The following is a 19,937-nucleotide window of genomic DNA, read 5'->3' as shown; positions in this document are numbered from 1 at the left end:
TTTGAATTCCGCGGAGGTGGATTCTTGATCTGGGCACACAGCAGCACCTGTTGGCCATCAGAGGCTCCATGGGGGATGAGAGGGGAGAGTCACTCCATTTCCTCAGAACCAGGGACTGGACTAGCATCAAGAGGAATGCAAGTTAGGCACCTGGAAGGACTTACTGGCTGCTTGCTGGCAGGACAGGCCAGACTTGGAGCTGAAGACATCCGGTTGCCCTCCGCTTGGGGCCCCAGAGTCTGACATGGCTGGGGACATCTTGATAGTGGTTCCAGCTGGTCTAGGAGGGTCTGGCCTTTGGAGAGTATAAAGGAGTCACAGGGCAGGTCAGGGCAGGAGTGGTCCGGACACTGAATCCTTAGTTTTCTAGCGATGGAAGTGGGGCGGTTGAGGGTGCCGATGGAGATGGAGCGTCCTGCTCTCCCCGGCTGCAGTCCTTTCCCGCTCTCCCCCTAAGCTCTCCTGACTCAGCTCGTGGCAGCCTCACTCTTCCCATCTGGCTTCCGCCAGGGTGGGGGTGGGGGGTCCAGCTCCTGCACGGAGGGGGAGCCCAGCAAACAGCAAACAGGAAACAGGAGAACAAAACCAGCTCCCTGGCTGACACAGGCAGCCGCCCCCACACGCCTCACCCTCACCCTTCCTCTCTCTTTCTTCTCCCTCCCTTGATCCCGACCTCCCTCGTGGTCCTCTCTGCTCCCTTCCCCCTCCCCTCCCACCTCCGTCCCCTAGGCTCCCTTCCCGTCCCTTTGCTTCTCCACCTTCTGACACTTTGTTGTCTGCTCCCTTCCCCTCTCTCTGCCCCCAGGCCCCTTCCCATCTCTGCCCCTCCATCTCCCACCTCCCACCCCCTTTCTGGATTTCCTACCTCCCCATTGGGCCACCCTCCCGCAGGTTCTTGCTGGGGACAGTGGATGGTGGAATGGGAGGAAAGGGGAGCTGCTTCTTCTGCTTGGTGCTGCCTTCTGGTAGCTGCCCCAAAAAGGCCCAACCCTTATGACGCTTCCTCCTGGACTCCTCCTAGATTCGGGAGTGGGGTTGGGCTGCAGCTGCCCCGCTTTCCTGGCTGCTGGCTAGGATTTGGGTGTAGGATAGAAGTTGGGATGAGGGGCCCTGGGGTTGGAGTCCTGGTGCTGCCATAACAAGCTGGGTGCTCTTGGACCTCAGTTTCCTTCTCTACAAATGAGGCCATAGAAATGGCCCCTGGCCACAGCAAGTGGTGAACAGTCAAGTGGGCTAGAAATGGTGATGGTGATTACACATCCACTAGCCAAGGCCTCTGCTAGCCCCACCCGGATGGGGCCTGGGAAGAGCAAGAGCCAGGAAGGCGAGCAGGGCAGGGGCTAGCACAACATGGCGCTTCCTGTCTGGCTTACATGCCAGGGGTGGGAGAGGGGGCAGCTTTGAATGATTGTCAGCTTGTGGTGACCCTCTAGGTAGAGCTAATGGGTAGGGAGTCCTGGGAAGGAGGGTGGTTCCCACGGGGGTGTTGGGGACTCCACCTGCGCCTAAGGGTGTGTGGCTGTCACTCTGTGCGGGGCAGTGTGTATAGCACTCGAGGGGCTGTGGCATCCAAGCCTGGAGTGCCTGAGCTGTGCAGTGTGTGCGTGGCATCTGCCATGTTGTGGGGGTCCCTGTGGGGTATGTGTGGAGTGCGTGGGTGGATAAATGTGGATCTGGTGTGCTTGCACATGCATCTCTCTGAGTGTGTGGACCGTATACACTTGGGCGGATGTCTGAGGTGTGTGTATACGATGTGGAAGAGTGTCCTGTGTGTGGGGGGGATAGTGTGTTTCTGGGGTATGTCCACATAGGGTGAGTGTGTGTGGGCAGGTGGATGTGTGTGGTGCGGGTCTGTACAGAGTGGGTAGGGTGTGCAGCAGAGTGAGGGACACCTGGAGCATGTGTGACTGTTTCTCTGGGTGCATGGGGCTGATGCGCGCGCGTATGCGTGTGTGTGTGTGTGTGTGTGTGTGCTGGAAGGGTGCAAGGTGTGCGGGCCGGGGGAGAGTGCGTGTCTGGGTCGAGGGCTGCCGTGTGTGTGTGTGTGTGTGTGTGTGTGTGTGTGTGTGTGTGTGTGCTGGAAGGGTGCAAGGTGTGCGGGCCGGGGGAGAGTGCGTGTCTGGGTCGAGGGCTGCCGTCTGCGTGTGAGAGTGCGAGGGTGTGGTCGTGCGGGGGACTGTGTAGTGCCCTGGCGTGTGGGGTGTGAGTGTGCGATCTGGGCGGCCGCGGACAGGGGCCGCCCCGGAGGGGGAGGCGTCAGCCCTGCGAGACTCGCGGGCGTGTCGGGGCTCGGGCGCCTTCAGCCGGGAGGCGCGGGAGGCGCGGAGCCGCTCCAGCCGTCCTGCCGCCGTCCGCGCGGGCCGTCCGTCCCTTCGGGGCCCCGGGGCCCCGGGCCCGCGGCTCCGGGGGGCGGGCGGGGACCCCTGGGGCCCGCCGGCCGCCCGGGGGGTCGAGGACGCCGTCTGCCGGGCGCCTAGCAGCGGCCCCGGGCCCCCGCGCGGCGCGCGCGGCTCCGGAAGCCCGGCCTGGGGCGTACTGGGGCCGGGGCGGTGGCCGGGCCCGGGAGCCCCCTTCGGCCGCGGAGCTGGTGGGCAGCGCCGTGTGGCGCGTGGAGCGCGCGGGGGCCGGGGGCTGGCGCTGGGAGCGCGCCGTCGGCGTGGACTGCAGCGCCCCGGAACCGCGCTGCCTCTGGCTGCCCTGCCTCAGCCACAGCGACCGCCGCGCGCCCGGGCCGCGCCGGGCCAGGGTGAGCGCTGCGGGGCCGGGGCCGGGGCTGGGGCCGGGGCAGGCCTTGTCGGGGTCTGAGTGGGACTGGGTCACCAACTCCCTGCGGCCTTTGAGCTGTGTGCGCCCTGCATTCCAGGACTGATGCCCCTAGAGCGGGGAGTGAGTGAGGCGCTTGAGAGACGGGGCTGAGGGTGGCAGGATTTGTGGCTTGGAGCTCTGCCAGGGCTTCTGGGATGACAACCCCAAGTCTGGGTCGAGGCCTCCAGGGGGCTCAGCCCTCTCGGTTTCCAGGCAGTGGAAGGATGGAAGGGACCAGAGCGTTTGAAGAGACGCTGGGGCTTCTAGGAATCCCAGAGGGTGTGGGTGGGCAGGGACCCCGAGTCCGAGGCAGGCAGAGGCACCGCTGAATGGAGCAGGGCACACGACCCACCCCACCCCTGGTAGGGGACCTGGACACGGCACACGAGGGTTTCCTAGTGGGCCGAGGAGGCTGAGTGGCAGACGGGCCCCTGCAGGTAGTGAGTGCTCTCAGGGCTGACAGGGCTGGGCTGGGGGACTGCGGTGTTTCTGGTGTCCGGGATGGACCAGGCTGGTAGGGTGTGAGTCACAGTGGGCGCCATGCCCGGCCTGAACACTGTGCTCCCTGCAATGACCTCTTTATGCTCCCGGGGGGAGGAGCAGGGCTCCTGGGTTCTAGTTTCTGGTGCTGCCAACCCACCACGTGTCCACCTCTGCCTAATTTGTGGCCTAAGGCCGTCTGCCCTGCTGTCACCATCAGCTGGTATTTTTGGACGTCTCTTTCTTTCCTGACATGAGGGTGGGAGTGTTCGGAAATAGATCCAGGCCAGGAGAATTTAATCAGCAATGTCCCTGTGTCCCCTGAGCGACTCCCTCTCAGTCCCCTTGTCTCTGTGCCTAAGTCAGAGAGGCAGAGCTGTGTGTGTGTGTGAACTGTGCACCTTTCTAGTTGTTATCAATGGCTCCTTCTCTGTTTTTGCACCTATCACCTTCCCCACCTCAAGATGAGAACAAGACTCAGTTCTATCCCAGGTCACAGGGGAGGAGAGGAAACATGCATGTATTATAGCATGAAGGATTGAGGTTAAACAAGGAAGAACTTCCCACAGAGGAGATGCCAGCTCTGGCTCTTGATGGGTGTCCTGGTGTCTCCTCTTCAAGCAGGTGTGTGGTAGCTGTGGCTGTGTGGTAGCTGACATTCTCAAGAGCCTAGTTGGAAGAGGTGGGAGGAAGGGGACTGGAAGGAAGGAACAGAGGAAAGGGAGAGGTAGAGATAAGGGTCGGAATGCTGGTAGTGCTTAGTGAGGAGGGGACCTGGAGAGGAAGGCATGCCTCCTGCCCTGGATTACATGCAGGCCCTCCCAGGGAGCAGCCCCCCCAGGCAGCTGGCAGCTCCAGGCAGGATGTGTGCTGGGGGAGGGGCAGGGGGCGTGCGGGGACCTGTCCCAGCCACTTCTCGTCACTGGGGCAGCTGGTGGCTTGAACCTTAATCCAGGACAGCAGCAAAACAATGGGCCCTGCAAACAGCCTCAGCTCTCAGCCTGGGTGGGGGACAGGCAGGGGGCAGCCCACACTGGGGAGGAGCAGGGGCTTCTGGTAGGAGAGGGCAGTTGGTGAGGGGATCCCCAGACCCTTTTCGCTCCCTGATCAGTTCCTTGCCAGGTCAGCAGAGATGGGAAATCCAGGGGATTTCAGACCTCAGCAGAATTCCCAAAGAATTTTCTCCTCTGGGCTCCCCGGGCCCCCATGGGTGTGTGGGGCACCATGGGAGAGGCTAGGCTAAAGTTACAAGTGGAAGATGCTGGACTACCCCTGATGTCAAAACCCCTGCTGAGACCTCCTGGACTGGGGGTCTTCCAGCTTTTGCATGGTCCCTGTCTGGTAGGGGGCACTTATAGCCTCATCTGGGTAGTTTTCCAGACTGTATAGGATTAGAACAGTCTAGAACGGTCTGTCTCCCTTGCCTGGAGCTCCACTCAGCCTCTTGTATATTCCACCTGGCTCTGTCCCCTGGGGCTGTATGAAGCAGGCCTATTGCCTATTGTCTCTGTCACATTTTTCTTTAATCTTCTGAGATTGGAGGATCTAGCCTCTTCCCCAGGCCTGCTAGACAGCAGCCAGGCTCTCCGCCATGCGGAAATCCTTAGCAGAGGGCAGCTGTCTCCCTCCACTGGGTGCCTGGACAGGAGGGTGGATGGTCCATGAATGAACTTCTTGGCATCAGGACATTTGAGTGGCAGATGTTTTTGAGCTTTCTCCAGCTATGAGAAGGGGACAAAAGGGGATGTTGCTAGTGAAGCGGGAGCTCCTCACTCCAGAACTGATGAGCTTCTTCCTCCACACTCAGCCCCTCAGCCTTTCTCCTGTCAGCTGATGCCTCCTGCCTGGTGCCGAGGAGGAGTTGAGGGGAGTAAGAAGTGTTGGTGGTGGGGGCTTCTTGCCCTCTGAGGGGCTTGGACTAGGGGCAACATAGAGGTTAGGCCACATGATGTTATGGATTTAAGAGTCCTCTAGGGGGCTTCTTGGCTTTTCAAAGCCAGGCAGCTTCTCAGTGGCTCCCATCTTCCCCAGTTGGGCTCCGTGAGCACCATCCATCTGACACCCTCCTGTTACCCGCCTTCCCTCTCTGTGTCCCAAAGGGAGCCCTGTCTCGCACTGTTTTTCTTCTTGCCCCAGAAACAGACCTGTGTGCCCCTTCCAAAGTCTTGTCTTCAGACACCCTCTGCCACGTCATCTTGGAGAATCCCGAGAATTTTGGGAGGTCTGACAGGAGGCTTTAGTGTCTCTGAAACCTGCGGCCTTTTTTTTTGAGACGAAGTCTCGCTCTGTCGCCCAGGCTGGAGTGCAATGGCGCGCTCTCAGTTCACTGCAACTTCTCCCTCCTGGGTTCAAGTGATTCTCCTGCCTCAGCCTCTTGAGTAGCTGGGATTACAGGCACCAGCCACCATGCCCGGCTAATTTTTGTATTTTTGGTAGAGACAGGGTTTCATCATGTTGGCCAGGCTGGTCTCGAACTCGCCTTGGTCTCCCAAAGTGTGGGATTACAGGTAGAGACAGGGTTTCACCTTGTTGGCCAAGGCTGGTCTCCACCTACCTTGGCCTCCCAAAGTGCTGGGATTACAGGTGTGAGCCACTGTGCACAGCCACCCCAAGCCTTTCTGGTGAACCAGCCAGGCCTCTGGGCTGGGCTCTGGAGCCTCAGGAAGTCCCTTCAGGTGTCTGATGTCCAGTCCGCTCCCTCTTGGTTCTTGGTCCCCACTGTGTTCCTGCTGCTGTTCTTGAAGGATGCGTGTGTGCCGGTCTGCTGTGCATGTGTGTATCTGCATGTCTGTGATGCATGTGCATTGTGTGTGCAGGACTTTGATTCTGTGCAACTCTGTGCATATCTATGTGTCTACATAAGTGTGCACATGTGTACTCATTTGTGTGTGTGTATCTGTGTGTCTGCATATTTGCACGTGCTTGTCTGTATGTTTGTGGTATGTTCCATCTGCATGAGTGTATGTGGCTGGGGCGGTGTCTGCATAAGTATGTGTCTATCTGGGAGTGCATGTATGTGTGCATGTGTGTGTGTGAGATTGTGCATGAGCTAAGACAACGACAGGCACTTCCTGGGCAGGAAGGCTGTATCCAGGGTCCTGCACATAGTAGGTGCTCAGTGAGCATTTGCTGAACTCAGCTGAACTGAACTGAATGAACTTGCTTCAGTGAGTTATTTTCCTGAGGGCAAAGACATTATGAGGGGACTGAGGGGAAAGGAAAGAAGGAAAAAGCTATTGGGATGATGAAGGTGGGAGAGTAAGGAAGGGGTGAGGAGGAGGTCATGGGCAGGGAGGATGCCTGACAACCCTAGGGTGAAAGACCCCTTCTGGTGCCCCCTCTGGTCCTGTGGGCTGCAGGAGGTGGTGCAAACAGCCAGAAGTGTCAGCCACACGGGCGCTCAGCCTGGCCTCCCTGTCTCCCACAGCTGCCACTGGGCCCAAGAGATGGGTGCTCTCCTAGGCGCCCCTTCCCCTGGCAGGGGCCAAGGACGCTGCTGCTGCACAAAAGTCCCCAGGACGGCTTTGGCTTCACTCTGCGCCACTTCATCGTGTACCCACCCGAGTCGGCCGTGCACTGCAGCCTGAAGGTATGCCCGGCTCGCCGCTGCCCTGGTCTGGGGAAGCTTTCATGAGGGAGAGAGACTCTTTTGTGCCAGTCCTCTTCATGGTCCTTTCACCCTCTCAGAGAAGCAGTCCTTCCTGGGGTCCGGCCTGACTCCCTTCTGCTGTGGCCTGGGGAGGAGGACTGCAGGGAGGCAGTGCCAGCCTTGGCTGGGTTATTTGTACTGTGTGACCGTGGACAAACACTTTAATCACTGTGGCCTGGGTCTTCTCAGGAGACAGGGAGGGGTGGCTGGTGCAGGGCAAGGACCTTGCAGGTGGGCAGCCAGGATGCTCACCTCACACCCCCAGATGCTTGTCTCTGGCAGGTGAACAGTTGTCTGGGAGTTCCTGGGACCCCTGATCTACCGGCTGCTTCTGAGCTGGGGTTGCTCCTCCCCTCTCCAGCGTGAGCTCTCAGGGGCCTAGCACACCTGTGGGAGCCCTCCCAGCACGCCCCCGGCCCCTGCTGGCCACAGCTCAGTGCTCTGGAAAGAGACCCACGCTGGGACACAGGAGCCCAGAGTTCCAGTCCTGGGACAACTCCTCACTCATTGTGAATTTGGGGCCGCCTCCCCATCTCTGGACTCCGTTTCTCCTGCTGGAACCTGAGGACATTTATCAACTTGACCCCTCAGAGTCCCTCCTGCCCTAATGTAAACGTTGTGTTCTCTGAGTCCAGGAACCAGGGGTCCTGACCCCAATCCAAGGCTGTGAGCTAGGGGGAGGGGTCCCTGACAGCGAAGCAAAAGTGTGGGAAGGAGACAGAAGGGGCCCCAGGGAGCAACCAAAGCCCCCGACTAGGGCTCTGCTCCCATCACCACTTCTTTTCCAGCAGGGAGGAGACATTGATTTTGGAGTCAATGAACCCCTCTATCCACTTTCCCTAGGACTGGGATCTGCCTGCACAGCTATTGGGGGACTCTCCCTTGGTCCCACCTGTCAGAGAACCAAACAGGGGACTTCACTGTCTGTGTTCGTGTGCTCACGTGTCTCTCTGTGTGTACCGCGTGCTGGCCATGGACATGCATGTGTGTATCTATGTGTGCATATAATGTCTGCAAATACATGTCATGTGTACATGTAACTGTGCAGCTCTCACATGCATGCCGGAAGCTCTGGGGCTCCTGCATAACTGTTCTCATTGGCTACAGCTGTGCTTAACAACGTAAGTGGGGGCTGATGGTGTGTGGAGGGGGCACAGACCCCTACTTCATGCCCAAGGACACCAGCCCCTTAGTTCTCCTGAACCCCCAGTACTTCCTTCACTCTTTCCCCAGAATGCCCTTCCTTCTGCCACCTAGCATCTTCTCTCAGGGGACCCTGCTGAATGAAGCGTGACAGCATAGGATCTAGGGCTGGAAGACCTAGGGCCAGGCAAGCCAGGGACAGGCTGCCTCTCCTTTGCAGAACCTGCCCCGGGCTGGGAGGGGCCTTTGGCCTGGAGGCGGGAGGAGGCTGTGTTCTCCCGTCCTTCATGCTGCCGCCTGGCAGCCTGCAGGGAGCTCAGCCGTCCAAATGCATCTGTCTGCCTCTGCCACCCTCTCACAGTGCTGTCAGCTTGCATCAGCCGGAGTGCACCCCACCTGGGAGGACGGGGGCAGAGTGCTTGCTCCCCAGAAGGGCCCAGCAGCTTTCCTGTGACCCACCCTATCCTCATTGGGGTGCCACAGAGGCCTGGGTTCCAGCCCTGGCTCTGCCACTGAGTCTCTGAGTGGCCTTGAACACACCATACCCTGCGAGCTATACAATGGGTACATGTGTGGAGAGGGTTAGAAGAGATGACGCTGAAGGTCCAATCCAGCTCTAAAATGCCACATCCAGCTGAATTAGCCTGTTCCTCTGACCTCCATGCCCTCCTTCCTCATTCCCCCACAAAGTCTAGTGCCATCACCTACCAGGGTGATCCCAGAGGCCTCCCAGTGGGTCCCCTTGACACCCTGCACCCAGGTGCCAGAGTCCTCTCCCCTAACTGGCATTTTCACCTCCACTCTCTCCCACAGAAGAACTTCCATTGGCTCCCTCTTCCTGTCCTGTAAGCCTGAATGCTTTAGCCTGAGTATTGTCACTTGCTGGTATTGACTTTCTCCTTTAACTCAGCGATTCAGCCCTTGGTGTGCTGTGAGCGCTTATCCCTGCCAGCCAGCGTCTGCACACCTCACCTCCCTTGTCCACAATGCCTTCTCCCCACCACCCTCAGATGTCTTTGAGTCCCCTCCCCAGGAGGACTCTAATCAGTCCTCCCCTTGGCGTTCCCTGGACCTGATAGCTGTAGTTTGCGCTTGTCATGTGCCTATCTGTGACTGCCCGGGTCTTCTGTGTGTGCGAGCCTGTGTGATGCCTCTCTCGTTGGGCTGGGAGCTCCCCCAGGAAAGGGGTCTTGGGTCACTTGTTGGATTGCGGGTTCCCCGATGTTTAGGGTGTTGAGATGATGGGAGCACATGTCACTGGGGAACTTGGCCTCGGACTTGGTGCCCCTCGGACACCCCTCCCGCACCCTCCCCTGCTGGGCTACTTGGGAGGAGATAAGGGGTGGCGGGAACCTGAAGGGGCCCTGCCCACTGGAGCTGGGCCACCCCTGGCTGCTGAGGGCTGGACTGACGCCCACACCCACTCCTCTGTTCCCTGCAGGAGGAAGAGAATGGAGGCCGTGGAGGAGGTAAGGGAGGACTGGCGGGCGCTGGACCTGCACGGGGACTCCTCTTCCAGCTCCTGTCTCTCCCTGTCCTCCCCCAAGACTGCCTGTCCTTTTCTGTGCCCCCCTCTCTTGACTCCTGTTCCTGCCTTTGCTCCTGTCTGTGCCCCTGGTCTGGCCCCCTTTGGGCGCCTCTTCCTCACTCTCCCTGTCCTCCCTCTTTCTTTTCCCACATTTGTCTCCCTTGGGCATTTCCTTCACAGAAGTTTGCTGAGCTCGGCACACTGTGGGCGGCACTCTGGGGCGCAGATGGGTGTCTGCCACCTGGCCCCTGCCCTCAAGCTGCTGCCAGCCCGGAACAAGGCAGGGCAGAGCTGCAGGGCCTGGGGGCTGGTGGTGGGAGCACTGAGCAAAGGCTGTCCTTGGAGGTGGAGACAGTGGGGACCTGGTGGAAGTCAGGGGGCCCCCTGAGAGGTCTTTCTCTCATACGATGTGAGCCTGACTCCCCTTGCTGTGGCCCTTGCTCCCCAGAGGCCCCTGGTGGACACCCAGGCCCCCAGGGTATTCAAAGCAGAGCGCCTTCTCTGGCAGCCTTCCTGCTCTGCCACTGGGGCTTCTGCTGGGCAGCCATAGGACACTCCTGCATCCCCATCCAGAGGCCGTGGTGAGGGAGGAGCCCGCTGCCCTAGAGCAGGCCCATTTCTCTGTTAGCTTAGAGTTAGCAGCACTTAGGAGCAGAGGAACTTTGTTGGGGTGCAATGCGATTTGTGCCCACCCTAGGGGCCTCGGATCTCTGCTTGGAGCCCCTGAGCCTGGGGAAGGGAGGAGGTGGGGGATGTGAGTATTGGGTGTCTTGCTGGGTCTGCGGGAGTGGGCATCCCTGCGAGGAGCGCATCTGACCCTACCACGTGTCTTCAGAACTGTTATGGCTTCTTGTATGGTGCCCTTTCCTCTGTCTCGTGACTCGTGTGTGCACATGTGTATGTGTGAGAATCTGCCTCCCCCACTGGACAGGGAGCTCTGGAAGGACAAGGGCTGTGCTTGTTCATCCTTTTTTTTTCTTTTGAGATGGAGTCTTGCTCTATCACCCAGGCTGGAGTGCAGTGGTGCGATCTGGGCTCACTACAACCTCCACCTCCCGGGTTCAAGCAATTTCCTGCCTCAGGCTCCTGAGTAGCTGGGATTACAGGTGTCTGCCACCGCGCCTGGCTAATTTTTTTATTTTTTAGTAGAGACAGGGTTTCACCATGTTGGCCAGGCTGGTCTTGAACTCCTGACCTCATGATCTGTCTGTCTCGGCCTCCCAAAGTGCTGGGATTACAGGCTTGAACCACTGCACCCAGCCTTTTTTTTTTGAGAGAGAGTCTCACTCTGTCGCCCAGGCTGGAGTGCAGTGGCGCAATCTTGGCTCACTGCAAGCTCCGCCTTCCGGGTTCACGCCATTCTCCTGCCTCAGCCTCTCCGAGTAGCTGGGACTACAGGAGCCTGCCACCACGCCCGGCTAATTTTTTTGTATTTTTAGTAGAGACGGGGTTTCACCATGGTCTCGATCTCCTGACCTTGTGATCCGCCCGCCTTGGCCTCCCAAAGTTTTTTTTTTTTTTTTGAGACAGAGTCTTACTCTGTCACCCAGGTTGGAGTGCAGTGGCTCAATCCCAGCTTACCACAACCTCTGCCTCCCAGGTTCAAGTGTTTCTCCGGCCTCAGCCTCCTGAGTAGCTGGGATTACAAGCGCACGTGCCACCACACCCAGCTAATTTTTGTATTTTTAGTAGAGACAGGGATTCACCATATTGGCCAGGCTGGTCTCGAACTCCTGATCTCAAGTGATCCACCTGCCTTGGCCTCCCAAAGTACTGGGATTACAGGCATGAGCCACCGCGCCTGGTCTGTTCATCCTTTTTAGTGTAGTTTTTAGCACATGAAGAGGACACAGGAGGTGTTTACAGAGTGACTCTTTGTATGTCCCTATAGGTTTTCTTTCTCCCAGGTCTGTGTCCTCCTGTCGGGTTCTGTGCCTCCATAGGCCTGTCCAGGGTCCCCATAGATGTGTGGGCCTGTACATGTTTGTGACCGGGCGAGTGCAATCATTCTCTGAGTGTGTGTCCCCTGTGTGTGTAGCTGTGCATGGGTGTGACCTTCAGCAGCCACCCCCAGCTAACCTGGCTGATGCCCACCAGGACCCTCCCCCCGGCACCGCCTGGAGCCCATGGACACCATCTTTGTCAAGAATGTGAAGGAAGACGGCCCTGCCCATAGGGCGGGGCTTCGCACAGGTGAGCTGGCCCAGTTACCTGGGCTCTACTTTCTACCTTCTGGCTAGGATTTGATTCTCGGATCCAGGTGTTGGGGAGGCTCCTGTCCCCACAGTGTTAGCCATGCCTGATACAGGGGTTCTCAGATGGGGCCTTTGATGCCCCTTGGTCATCACTCATGCTCTACTTGTCCCCAGGAGACCGGCTGGTAAAGGTGAATGGGGAAAGCGTCATTGGGAAGACCTACTCTCAGGTCATAGCTCTGATCCAGAATAGGTGAGTGCCCCTGACCCCTCGTCCCATATTATCTCCCCTCCCCTTTGCCCTGGGGATGCCCTGGAGACCAGGATCCCTTCCTCCTGGACCGTGTTCCTTGGCCCAGCCTGACATTCTGCCTGTCTCTGTAGTGATGACACTCTGGAGCTGTCTATCATGCCCAAGGACGAGGACATCCTCCAGCTGGTGAGTCCGGCCCCTGTGGCCTGAGAGGAGACCCCTGAGCCCTGGGGCAGCACCGGCTCCCCTGGGAGGCAGAGAAGGAAGTGTTTGGAGGGCACAGGCCGACATTGCCCAACTGGGGATGCCAGGCCCCTCCCTGGGCTGGGGCTGGTTGTTGCTTCATTCAGAGCTGCTCTGTGCTGGGGGAGCCCGAGACCTGGCTTTGGCAGGCAGGATTCCTGCCAGGGTATCTGGAAGGAGGGTGGCCCAGCAGGCTCTGCCAGCCTGGCACGTTCTTGTCAGCTCCTAGGAGAGATGCCTGTTCCCTGCACCCCCTCCCTGCCTGGCCCTGAGTGAGGGTGTCTCTGGTGGGTGTGTCCACACAGGCACCGAGCACACATCGAACACTGCCCAGCACATCCCACCCCACCGTCCTGTGCACCACACGGTACCCGAGCAGCACACACAGGTGCACAGCCACACGGCACAGCCCCACAGTCCCACCCGCTATATAGCACGAAGCCCACCACGACACACACACAGCACCAGGCACGCGCCACAATACAGACAACCACACAAGCACCCACTGCCACAGTTCACCTCACACAGCGAAGTGCACCACAACACACACCCACAAACATTAAAACACAACACACTCACCAGCCCCTTGGCTCCCTGCAGTACCAACAGCATAGTACCTCGCACACTCGGACCTCCATAACTACACACCCATGCCGCCCTATCACAACATGTATGCCCACAAACACCACGGCATCCTGCCCATCTCAGCACATGCGCCCACCCGTGTCACAGGACTCCAGATTTATACATTCGACACCTCAGCATACCTAGAAGACAGCATCCAGCCCCCCACACAGAGAGCGTGGCCCAGACACTGCATGAAGCAGGCCCTGCACTCCCAAGCGTACCCTTCCATACATACACACACACACTCACACACACACTCACACACTCTCACACACACACACACTCACACACACACACTCACACACTGCCTCTTTGTGCCTGGAGCCCCGGCAGTCCGCTCTGCCCGGTGCCCACCTCCCTGGTCTCATGGGTCCCAGCCAGACGGCGGCTTACTTGCCCCTGAGGTCACTGTCCCCGGGGAGGCCCTGGGAGCTGCTCTGCTGGCTTCTGCCTTGGATGCACTCTCATAATCACTGTAATCACAGTGCCATGGCTGGCAGGATGCCCCTCTGGAAACCTCCACCCCTGACCTCGATTGTCCCCTTGCTCTTCCTGGGGAGAGGGAGGAAGGAGGGGGGGCTCTGAGATGGACTGCTCACCCCAAGTCTCAAGGCCCTGCCTGTACAGCTCCCCCAGGCTGAGGCGAGGCCAGCTATGGGGGAGTGACAGGGCGGGAACCTAGGGTGTCCCCCACTCTCTCCAGCTGGCAGGGGCAAGGAGTGGGAAGGGCAGTAGCCTCAAGCTCTGCTGCCCAGGCTGGGGTGGGCTGGCAGCGCCAGATGTCAGCATCTGGGGGCCTCCACTGGCCCCCGCATCTCCGCCAGCCAGAGGGTGGGGCCCAGGCATTCCTGTGGTTGGAAGCCAAGGCTGGAGGCCAATCGGGCCTCGGCAGCTGCTGACGCCACCACCGACGCGGCGAGGCCCCTCCACACCCATCCTCTCCTCCCTCCTCCTCCCGCCAGCCAGCCGAGAGAGAGCCGGGTGGGGGTGAGGGGGAGCCGCAGGGAGGGCAGACGGAGGGGGACCAGAGGCCCTGGCCAGAGCGACGCAGTGGTCAGTAGGGGGGTTAGCTGGAGCTGGGGGCAGGCGGAGGTGGGCTGGGATGCTGCCGCCGCCGTGATGATGCCGGGAGCCTGGGGAGACGGCGGGATGGCAGGAGGGAGAGGTATGTGTGTGCTGGCCCCTGTGCCAGCTGGAGGGGGCTGAGTGTGTGGGGGTGTGGTTTAGCTTGTCCTCATCACATGATGTTTGTGCCTGGGACTGGAGGTGTAGTTATTTGTGTGTGTTTCATTGTGTTTTACTGTGTGTGTGTGTGTGTGTCTCTGGGTGTGTATCTTCCGGTGTCTCCTCGTAGTGTGGTGTGTATGTGTGTTTGGTTTCACCCTCCCACCCTTTGGTTCTTCGCCTTGAGTTAGGCTCCTGGGCAGCTCAGCAGGGGCCAGGCTGGGCCCAGGCCACAAGGCCGCTGTCCCTGGGAGCTGACTCCTTTTTTGGCTGGGCCTGGGCGCTGGCCCTGTCACTCCTTAGCAATGCGGCGTCAGCCTCAGCTCCCAGTGCCAAATTCCAGGCCCAGGGGTGGCAGAAGGTGGCTCAAGTCCCCTCCTTCAAGCCTGGCAGGAGATGGGCAAACTCCTCCTCAACCCTGTGGCTCAGGAGCCAGCTCCCCATTCCCGGGGATGGAGGGACAGCTGGGCTCTGCCAGCCTCTGCCCCACCCGGACACACCCCTAGCCGGCTTTCTTCTCTCATCTGCCACCTTGACTGGTCTCGGCGGGGTTTCCCGGCTCCACCCGAGGAGCTTTGGGCATTGGTGGACATAAGGGGGCAGGCAGGCGGTGGAGGCCAGGACTGGGGGAGAACCCCAGGAAACAGATGCTGGAATGTTTGTGGCTAGGGCAGTCCTTGTCATAGTCTTAGCGAAATCCCACTTTTGCTGGAGTTTGCCTGTGTCTCAAAGGCTTCTTGCTTCTTCTTTGTTCTCTCCCTGGACATGCCCTTCCACCTCCAACCACTTATGCTGCCCCCTCGTTCCCCCCACCGCTTGGTCCTCTCCCTTCATTCCCCTCCTGGGCTCTTTGACCTCCTCGGGCTGCCATTCCCCTACCCCGTGGGACTTGTCTGGCCCTGCTTACCTGTCTCTGTGTCTCCGGCCAGGCCTACTCCCAGGATGCCTACCTGAAAGGGAACGAGCCGTATTCTGGAGAGGCCCGCAGCATCCCAGAGCCACCCCCGATCTGCTACCCCCGCAAGATCTACGCCCCTCCCACCCGGGCCTCCACCAGGGCCACTATGGTGCCTGAGCCCACCTCAGCACTGCCCAGTGATCCCCGGAGTCCTGCTGCCTGGAGTGACCCGGGGCTCCGCGTGCCATCTGCTGCCCGTGCCCACCTGGACAACTCTTCCTTGGGGATGAGCCAGCCCCGCCCCAGCCCTGGCGCCTTCCCCCACCTCGCCTCGGAGCCCCAGATGCCCCGTGCCTTCCCGGAGCCTGGCAGCCGGGTGCCCCCCAGTAGACTGGAGTGCCAGCAGGCCTTGTCACACTGGCTGTCAAACCAGGTACCCCGCAGGGCGGGGGAGCGACAGTGCCCAGCCATGGCCCCCCGGGCCCGCAGCGCCTCCCAGGACCGGTTGGAGGAGGTGGCTGCCCCCCGCCCGTGGCCCTGCTCCACCTCCCAGGATGCTTTGAGCCAGCTGGGCCAGGAGGGCTGGCACCGAGCTCGCTCAGATGACTACTTGAGCCGGGCCACCCGTTCTGCCGAGGCACTGGGGCCAGGGGCACTGGTGTCACCCCGCTTTGAGCGGTGTGGCTGGGCTTCCCAGCGTTCGTCTGCCCGCACCCCCGCCTGCCCAACTCGGGACCTGCCAGGGCCCCAGGCCCCGCCCCCGTCTGGCCTGCAGGGCCTGGATGACCTCGGGTACATCGGCTACCGGAGCTACAGCCCATCATTCCAGCGCCGGACCGGCCTCCTGCACGCACTGTCCTTCCGGGACTCACCCTTTGGGGGTCTGCCTACCTTCAACCTGGCCCAGTCTCCTGCGTTGTTCCCACCAGAGGCCTCCGAGCCACCCAGGGTTGTACGGCCGGAACCCAGCACCCGGGCCCTGGAGCCTCCTGCGGAGGATCGCCGCGATGAGGTCGTCCTGAGGCAGAAGCCCCCGACGGGCCGCAAGGTTCAGCTGACCCCTGCAAGACAGATGAACCTTGGATTTGGTGATGAGTCCCCAGAGCCAGAGGCCAGTGGGCGAGGGGAACGCCTGGGCAGGAAGGTGGTCCCTTTGGCCACCACCGAAGACTCTCTGGCTTCCATCCCCTTTATTGGTGAGTGATGGTACATGTGGCTGTCCTGGAGGACTTAGCTGTCGGCTGTCTGTGTCCTGCTGTACCCCATCTGCCTGTCTACCATGGGCAGAACTCGGCTGGGTGCTGGTGGGATCATCTTGTTTCTCTGTCAGTTCATTCATCTGTTCATCCATCCATCCATCTATTCTTCCATCTTTCCTTCTGTTCTCTGTCATCGTTTCTTCCATCCTACCTCTCATTCATTTATCCTTCCAGCGTCTTTCCATACACTCTTTCTTTTCTCCTACTCCCCATCCATCCATCCATCCATCATCTGTTCTTCCTTCCTTCTTTCCTTCCTCTCTCCTTCCTTTGTTCATTGATTTGTTCCATCCATTCATCCATCTATCCATCCATCTATTCTTCCTTCTTTCCTTCCTCTCTCCCTCCTTCTTTTGTTCATTCATTTGTTCCATCCTTTCTTCCACCCATTCATCCATCTTTCTTTCCTTTGACTCTTCCTTCCATTCTCCCATTCTTCCTTCCATCTTCGCTTTGTATCTTTCCCTCTTTGTCCCTTCCATCCACCCTCCATCCCTCCATCCACTCAACAGATATTTGTGTCAGGCCCTGTGCATGGCTCCATGCTCTCCTGGACTGGATGGTCCAGCAGAGGGTGGTGGACATGCAGGGACAATCCATTGGGATGGGCATGTCGTGGGACAGGGAGCTTGAGGAGAAGGGCTCAGAGAAGGGCCATGGTGAGAATCTTGGAGAAAGGACATTTGGGCTAAGACTTGAAAGATGAGAGGGAGTTTACCAGGGGAAGAATATTCAAGGAGAGGGAATAGAATATGCAAAGACCCTGAAGTGAGAGAGGCAGGACCCCCTTCCGGGTTGTGAGGACCCTTTCAGGCCCAAGGGTCTCATTAGTCACTGGGGTTGGCTTTTGAGAGCAGAGGGAACCCTCTAAGGCCTGCCTTGCCTTCGACTGGATGCAGGAGAGGGAGAGGCAAGAGAGTAGAGCGGCTAGGTGATGCCCAGGTTTCTGGCCGGGCTTGGAGGTGGTGCCTCACCGCCATGTTGGGAGTGAGAAAGGGAGAAAGTTCAGGACTGTTGAATATGAGGTGTCCAGGAGGGAGCAGGATAGATGGGGCTGGGGAGAAAGAGCAAGATGCAGGGTAATGGAGAGGGATGGTGGTAGATGGGAGGTGAGCTCACCCTACCAGACAGTGAAAGGGAGGAGGCCTGGGGCAGGGGGAAGACACAGCCCTGGCTCCCCCAGCCAGCCTTCAGTGGAGCAGAGACAAAGCCCCTTCTGTTAGTAAGGAAGGCTCTAGGCTGTGGCCGGGAGAGGCAGTCTCTTCTTCCAGAGCGCACTCTGTCTGAGGGGGAGATGTCATCTCTGCCCTTGAGGAGCCCCAGCTGATGGGGGAGCTTTTGCCCTTAGGAAGCTCTCAGTCTGAGGGGGAAGACACTGCCGCTGCCCTCAGGAGGCTCTTGGTCTGAGAGGGGAGACATAATTCATTCTCTCTGAGTGCCCTCAGTCTGATGGGGCAGACACCATCCCTGCCCTCAGGAGGCTCCCAGTCTGATGGGGGAATATTGGCTCTGTCCTCAGGAGCCTGGTCTAAGGAGGGTGGCTCAGCCCCACTCCTGAGGGGAAGGATTCCATGGCCACAGTCTGGACAGTGGGCCAGTCATGCTTGACAGTGGGCATGTTGCCAGCAAGACCCTTTGGGATGTGTCTGAGCCTGGAGGCGAGTGGCATGGGGGCTGGCAAGGCTAGGGTAGAGGCAGGCAGGCTCCGCTCTCTGCCGCCTTCACACCTTTCTCCTTCCACGTGCATAGATGAGCCCACCAGCCCCAGCATTGACCTCCAAGCCAAGCACGTCCCTGCCTCTGCTGTGGTCTCCAGTGCCATGAACTCAGCCCCTGTCCTGGGCACCAGCCCATCTTCCCCGACCTTCACTTTCACCCTCGGACGCCATTACTCGCAGGACTGCAGTGAGCGCTCCCCACACCCCCAGCCCCACCATCTCCCCTGCTGCCCAGTCCCAGGGGTCTCTGTTGGGCCTGCTGCTTGATGTCTGGCCTCTTCCTCTGGTTTCCGCTTCTCCTGGGGCCCCTTGGGAGAGTCACCTCCTGCCCCTGCCCAGAAGGGAGGGCTCTGGGAAGCCCCTGACCTGCTGCCCCACTGACCCTAAGGCCCGATGTGGGCGGCTTTGCAGGCAGCATCAAGGCTGGCCGCCGCTCCTCCTACCTGCTGGCCATCACCACGGAGCGCTCCAAGTCCTGCGATGATGGACTCAACACCTTCCGCGACGAGGGCCGGGTTCTGCGGTGAGACCCTGTCTGGACATGGGGTGGGGTGGCCACAGCCACCCTGGCCAGCTGCTCTGGGGCATGGCTCTTGGCCCTGGGGTCCTCTATGCATGGAACAGTGTGCCTCCCCTGCTGGAAGGCCTCTGAGCCTTGGGGTTTGGTGGGTGATGAGATAGTGAGGGCCCAGCTTTGCTGCCCACATCCCTCACCCTCGACCCTTGCTTTCCAGGCGCCTGCCAAACCGCATACCCAGCCTGCGGATGCTCCGGAGCTTCTTCACCGACGGGGTGAGCTGCAAGTGTGCGGGCGTGCGCACGCAGGAGTGAGGGTGTGGGGAGAGAGGGTGTCAGGGAGGTGGGGCCACAGCCTCGGCATGGGGGTTCCTGCTCCAGCTCCTGCCTTCCCCCTCCTCCCTGCACCCCTCACCCTCGTGTCCACTGCGGGACCTGCCCTCTGCTGTGGGCCCCGACATCCCTGAATGACACAGTGCAGCCCCACCCAGGGGCCCCCGTCTGGACTGCCTCTTTCCAGACCCATCCCCCATAGCCACATGACTCACTTCTCCACTGTCTTCGAGGCTTTTTAGGTCTTCCCTGAAATTCCAGCCTCCGCTCCTGACATTTCACGCCTCCCTTTGCTACTCTATGTTTTCCTCCTCAGCACGCCTCATGCACAATTGGTGTTTCCCTTCCTCCCTGCCTGACTCCCCAGCTAGAATAGAAGCTCCCCAAGCTTATATTTGGGGCTTCATTTGTTTCCTTCACTACCCTCGTCAGTATTTGCATCGTGTCTTGTCTTCATGGGATGGGGTCAGGGGTGGACACTGGAAAGGTGTGGCCGGGACACAGGGTTGAGATTGGTGGACAGGTGGAGTTCCCAGGCTCAGGACCTGGGGAGGCAGGATCAGGCCTGTGATAGCCCAGGCTGTTTGTTTGTTTTGAGACAGAACCTCACTCTATCGCCCAGGCTGGAGTGCAGTGGCATGATCTTGGCTCACTGCAACCTCCACCTCCTGGGTTCAAGCTATTCTCCTGCCTCAGTCTTCCGAGCAGCTGGGATTATAGGCATGTGCCACCACGCCCAGGTAATTTTTGTATTTTTAGTAGAGACTGGGTTTCACCATGTTGGCCAGACTGGTCTCGAACTCCTGACCTCAGGTGATCCACCCACCTCAGCTTCCCAAAGTGCTGGGATTACAGGCATGAGCCACCGCACCTGGCCTCAAGTGATCTTGCTTCGGCCTCCCAAAATGCTGGGATTTCAGGCATGAGCCATCACACCTGGACATATTGGTGTTTTTAAAATCATATATATATTTTTCATGCATGATTTTTCTTTTTTTTTTTTTTTTGAGATGGAGTCTCACTCTATTGCCCAGGCTGGAGTGCAGTGGCACGATCTCAGCTCACT

General features: G+C 59.4%; 1 protein-coding gene across 6 annotated transcripts in view; it reads left to right on the top strand.

The window, feature by feature from the left end:
* The window catches only part of ARHGAP23 (Rho GTPase activating protein 23), a 95,961-nt gene that overhangs the window by 34,077 nt on the left and 41,947 nt on the right, over window positions 1–19,937 (top strand). For 3 of the 6 annotated variants that reach the window (XM_030800468.1, XM_030800467.1, XM_030800472.1), the window contains exons 2-10: window positions 6,713–6,874; window positions 9,519–9,546; window positions 11,703–11,798; window positions 11,975–12,053; window positions 12,185–12,239; window positions 15,077–16,241; window positions 18,054–18,209; window positions 18,434–18,545; window positions 18,757–18,814. In XM_030800468.1, the coding sequence (XP_030656328.1) occupies window positions 6,713–6,874; window positions 9,519–9,546; window positions 11,703–11,798; window positions 11,975–12,053; window positions 12,185–12,239; window positions 15,077–16,241; window positions 18,054–18,209; window positions 18,434–18,545; window positions 18,757–18,814 (1,911 nt within the window). Of the gene's footprint in view, window positions 1–2,565; window positions 2,747–6,712; window positions 6,875–9,518; window positions 9,547–11,643; window positions 11,799–11,974; window positions 12,054–12,184; window positions 12,240–13,906; window positions 14,089–15,076; window positions 16,242–18,053; window positions 18,210–18,433; window positions 18,546–18,756; window positions 18,815–19,937 lie in introns of those variants that run through there. The other 3 variants (XM_030800469.1, XM_030800470.1, XM_030800471.1) reach the window with 3 other exon arrangements.

Source organism: Nomascus leucogenys, chromosome 19 (assembly GCF_006542625.1).
Source record: "Nomascus leucogenys isolate Asia chromosome 19, Asia_NLE_v1, whole genome shotgun sequence".
Classification (NCBI taxonomy): domain Eukaryota; kingdom Metazoa; phylum Chordata; class Mammalia; order Primates; family Hylobatidae; genus Nomascus; species Nomascus leucogenys.
Note: the sequence above shows the minus strand (reverse complement) of the source record. Positions and strands in the feature narration are given on the sequence as shown.